Source organism: Cucurbita moschata, unplaced genomic scaffold (genome assembly GCF_002738365.1).
Source record: "Cucurbita moschata cultivar Rifu unplaced genomic scaffold, Cmos_1.0 Cmo_Scf00007, whole genome shotgun sequence".
NCBI lineage: Eukaryota > Viridiplantae > Streptophyta > Magnoliopsida > Cucurbitales > Cucurbitaceae > Cucurbita > Cucurbita moschata.
Window position 1 is genome coordinate 3880437 of NW_019268523.1, and position 4679 is coordinate 3885115.

The window sequence follows — 4679 nt, forward strand, 5'->3', positions numbered from 1 at the left end:
TTTTTTTTTTTTTTTTTTTTTTTTTTGTTGAAATATTTAATTAAAACTTCCTTTTTTAGACTTGAACAAACTCATTTTAAATAATTAAACTATAATTTTTGTTAATTTTTTAATCTCGACCGTAGAATTCAGCCATGAGCGAACGCTATATTTCAAAATCCGGAAGAATTTTCAGAGGAAAATCGATGGATAATGGAGAGAAGCGGTAGAACGAAATGGATCTAATCTTTCGATTAAGGCTAACAGAGAGATGGAGAATCGTACCTGAAGCTCTGTAGTGACGGGATATTCATCCATATCAACGTAATTCTTGTTAATAGCGGCCATGATGAGTTTATCGCACTCAGGCTCCATCCAAGTGGTGACGAAGGATGCCAAATTCAGCCTAGGGTTTCCATCGAGCATGAGCTCATCATTAATGATCTGAAACGCAGCCTCCTTAGGGATCGAATTCTCCGGCATTTTGAATCTACAACAAACAGAACATTATAGAAATCGATCCAGAGAAAAATCGAAGAAACAGAATCACCAAAACACAAATCACAGATAGCAATTTCAGTAATTAATTTCAAGATCTGATAAACCAGGTGAGAAACAACAACAATGACGGATCGATGAATCGATCTTATCCGCGATCAACGAAATGAAATGAATTACCTCGGGAGAGAGGTTCGTACATATCGTGAAGCGAAGGTAGAGTGGACGGAGACATCCGTCTGTGAAACAGTCTTGGACAAAACCATGGCGGATCGAGATCAGAGAAAGAGAAGATCAATGGAGGTGGATGAAGATGAAGGGAGACGAAGGAGGAAGGGGTTTAAATAGTGATATTTGGTCAGCTTTGGAAGGCTGATTGCCTCACAGAACGGAAATTCCCTGTTCCTTCCTGGAGGAGTGGCAATTTGTGTGTGGTCCTCCCTTTATTTTTTAATTAATATAAAATAATATTACAATATTATGTCCACTCCACGACTCATTCGCTTTTAATATAATATTATTTTTTTAAAAACGTTACTTTTTTTTTAATATTGATTTTTAAGTGTTTTCTAAGTCTTTCTCTGTCTCTGATATTTTTGAGTAACAGAACTAAAGTATCACACAACTGCATTACGAGTCCTAATAGAGTACAATTATGACAGTTGATATCAATTTTAGTTAACTGCAATAGAAGTGTGACACAGTCACATTACGAGCCCTGGCAAAGTGCAATTGTGACCGTTGGTATCAATTCTAGTTAACTGCAAGAGTAAGAATAAGTGTCGCACAACTGCATTACGAGTCCTAATAGAGTGCGATTGTGACAATTGGTATCAATTCTAGTTAACTGCAATAGTCAGAATAATTGTCGCACAGTCGCATTACGTGCCAGAAAGTGCAATTATGACAATTGGTATCAATTTTAGTTAACTACGAGAGTAAGAATAAGTGTCGCGTAAGTGCATTACGAGTCGAGTTGGTATCATTTTTTAAAATTATTTTATATATGTTTGAAAATTCTTTTATGTAATTAAATAACTTGTCACATGGTACTTTTAACATTTTGTATATTTTATTCCAAAAGCATATTTAAATAAATGAAAGAAACGAAGATAGGGATGCAAATTGATATCGATATTTTTTTATAAAGAAAATTAATTTTTTATATTTAATATATTAATTTAATTTAAGAAAGATATGAAAAAATATTTAAGATTTTTTTTAAGATTAAACATGCTAAGAATGGCAAAAAAAAAATTGTATACATTTAAAATATTAATTTAATATTTAAAACTAAATAAATAAATGTAGTAAGAACTAATATTTTTAAAAAAAATTATGGTCGTAAATACATGATTAATTTTTTTATGGAAGATATTGATATTTAAAAATTAGACGTCCATATCGAGGTAAAGAGTAATTAAATGAATTTGATAAATTTGTACAAAATTGGCGTTTAAGATAAAGTTAATTAATAATATATATATATATATATATATATATATATATATATATATATACTTGCCCCTCTCGATCACGTCTAATTTAGCTCTAAAATGTTCATAATAAAATAAAATAAGGTTTTAATTAATAATATTTTTTAGCCTTAAAACGTTCTTGAGGATATAAATAGAATTATTAATTAGAGAAATTTATTATTTAAATTTTGTTTAATTAATTATGACTTTTTAATATTTACTTCACAAATAGTTGACCATTAACACATTATTAATATCTTATTTGAATTTTTCACTTTCATATTTAATTTAAATTTATTACACTAAAAATTAAATTTGAATACATGAAATAACTATTGTGAAGGGTAAAATTGGATATAATAAAAAAGATTTAAAGTCGATAATAGACTCGAGAGAATAAGTCTAATGTGAAAGTGAACTTGTGCCCAAATAACTATTGTCCCGATCAGCTCTAATTCTAAGATTAGGAAAAAAAAATAACGCCCAGTCATATTTTTTTTTCAAATTACAACTTTACCCTTGAAATAATGGTGGGACATTTTCGAGCCAAGTCAACAGATATAGCTACATCTATGAAAAGCTCGAAGAAAGTCAAGGTTGGAATGAACTTGAGAAAAAGTCTTCTAACGAAAGATATGAATCAAAGAAAGAAATAACCTATTTGTTAGAACATAATGGGAACTTGGCGATCCGCGTGGTTTCCAGCGGCGAACGGCAAGCAACCTACATGATTCAGGCTCATCGACGACCTCAGTATTGCTTCACTCTCAATGAGATCCTCACAAGCAACGTACCCAAGTGATCGCCGACGAAGATTGTGCCTTCGAACCCGCCTTCTTCTCTGACAAGTGTCAGAATTATTTACAATATTAAGATATTTTACATAATGGAACGTATAAATCCCATATATATATATTTAATTGAGGTTGCGATAATATTAGCTTTGTTTATTTTATTCTCTGTATTTTTAAAACGTCCATTTTAATTTTTATATTTTTTTAATCAAAATTTTGGCATGACTTTTCATTTAATTATTTTTTTTAAATTAATGAAAGCAACCCGTTTAATTTAATATTTAAAAAATATATGAATATAAATAAAAACTAAAATGAACCAAAGTTAGAAGTATAATAAATAAAAATGAAAGGATAAAGATTTAATTTAATAATTAAAAAAAAAATCCATTAATTTTTTATAGACTTTATGATGTGTTAACAATTAATAATTAATGTGAGTTATAAATTTAATAAATGTAGAAAATATAAAGTAAGAAATGAAATGTAAATGAAAAATTGAGTAATTCTTATCCTATTGAATTATTAGAAAATGAAGAGATATTTATTTATTATTTTTGTTGGGGGAATTTATGAGTGTGGGGGTCCAATTTGATGTTGACTTTTAATAATTAAAAATGAACCACTAATTTTTTATCTCAACAAAATATCAACAAAGGAGGGTAAATTTTTTACTGTAATATTTAATTGAATTAATTAACCAATAAGACTTTTCAAACCCTAAATAAAATACCCCTTTGATATTGATGCTAAACTTGGTCACCCTTCACTGGGAACAGACAATTAGATATTTTTATTCCCATCAGCATTTGCGAATATATTCAATAATTCTAAAAATACAAAATAGAATTTCTTTAGAGTAATAATTACCAAATGGTTTTTTATTTCATAAAAAATAATAATAATAATAACAAGACATTATATTTAATTAATTTTTTTTTTTACTTTTTATTAGGGTAGAAACCTAGTTGAAATTATGAAAATAGTTACCCAACAATTTCACTGTCTGCCACATTGTGATGGGACAAAGTTGTTTGTTTTGAGGATGGATTTCGATATCTTTCTCACTTTTTGGGCTGGCATAACAAAGAACATGCCAAAAAAACAAAAATATTTTCTTCACGTTTCACAAATACAACTTGCCTACGAGATTCGTTGTCGAGGTGGTAGGTGTTGGGATTTATGCCCTAAAGTGTTATAATTAATTATTTAGTTTTTTTTTAACAGTAATTTATATTATTTTATTTATAATTTAATTGTTATCCATCGTATGAAAATACAAGGTTATTAATGTAATCTTGAACGGTTGACATACAAGAGGATCGAGTTCCCAATGCTTCCGCATGAAGAGTTCATTCCCTTCCCAATGCTTCCGCAGTGGATGAAGAGTTCATTCCCTTCTGTAGATACATTACCTTATTATAAAAAAAAAAAAAAAAATCAAATTATTAACAAACGAGTCACTATTTACTCATTTATAGTATTGGTCTATTGAAGCATTTTCAAATATTTACCTTTATATAGTATTAGTCTATTTAAGCATTTTCAAATATTTACCTTTATCTAGAAGCCTTGAAGTTCCATTTAAAAAAAAAAAATCCTATATTTAATTAATCGGCTTGACGTCAGTATTGAATGTTAAGTCGTTAAGTTGACAAACGAGTGAATTGTTTATTAGTCAGAGACGTCATGGATGAGAATTAGGTTCCAGCTAGAATAACAGCGAGGATCAAAATAACCTTTCAGCTTAGGTAAAATCGTTAAACTAGATCCAAAAATATTGGAATTTTTCAATATTTGAGATTATGTTTGATGGATCACAATGATTAATTATTTTAATCATAAGTGGGTTCAAATTCAAATTTTAACCCTGTTGGTTTGATTGAACACCACACCACACTTTTTTTTTTTTTTTTTTTTTTTTTTTTTT

General features: G+C 28.7%; 1 protein-coding gene across 1 annotated transcript in view; it reads right to left on the reverse strand.

The window, feature by feature from the left end:
- Window positions 1–932, reverse strand: part of LOC111444770 (glutamate decarboxylase 1) — a 5946-nt gene extending 5014 nt beyond the window's left edge. Inside the window, exons 1-2 of the mRNA XM_023082806.1 lie at window positions 658–932; window positions 265–469 (exon numbers count right to left, since the gene is read on the reverse strand). Coding sequence (XP_022938574.1) covers window positions 265–469; window positions 658–743 — 291 coding nt within the window. The 5' untranslated portion in view covers window positions 744–932. The remainder of the gene's footprint in view (window positions 1–264; window positions 470–657) is intronic.
- Between the last annotated feature and the right edge of the window lie 3747 nt (window positions 933–4679).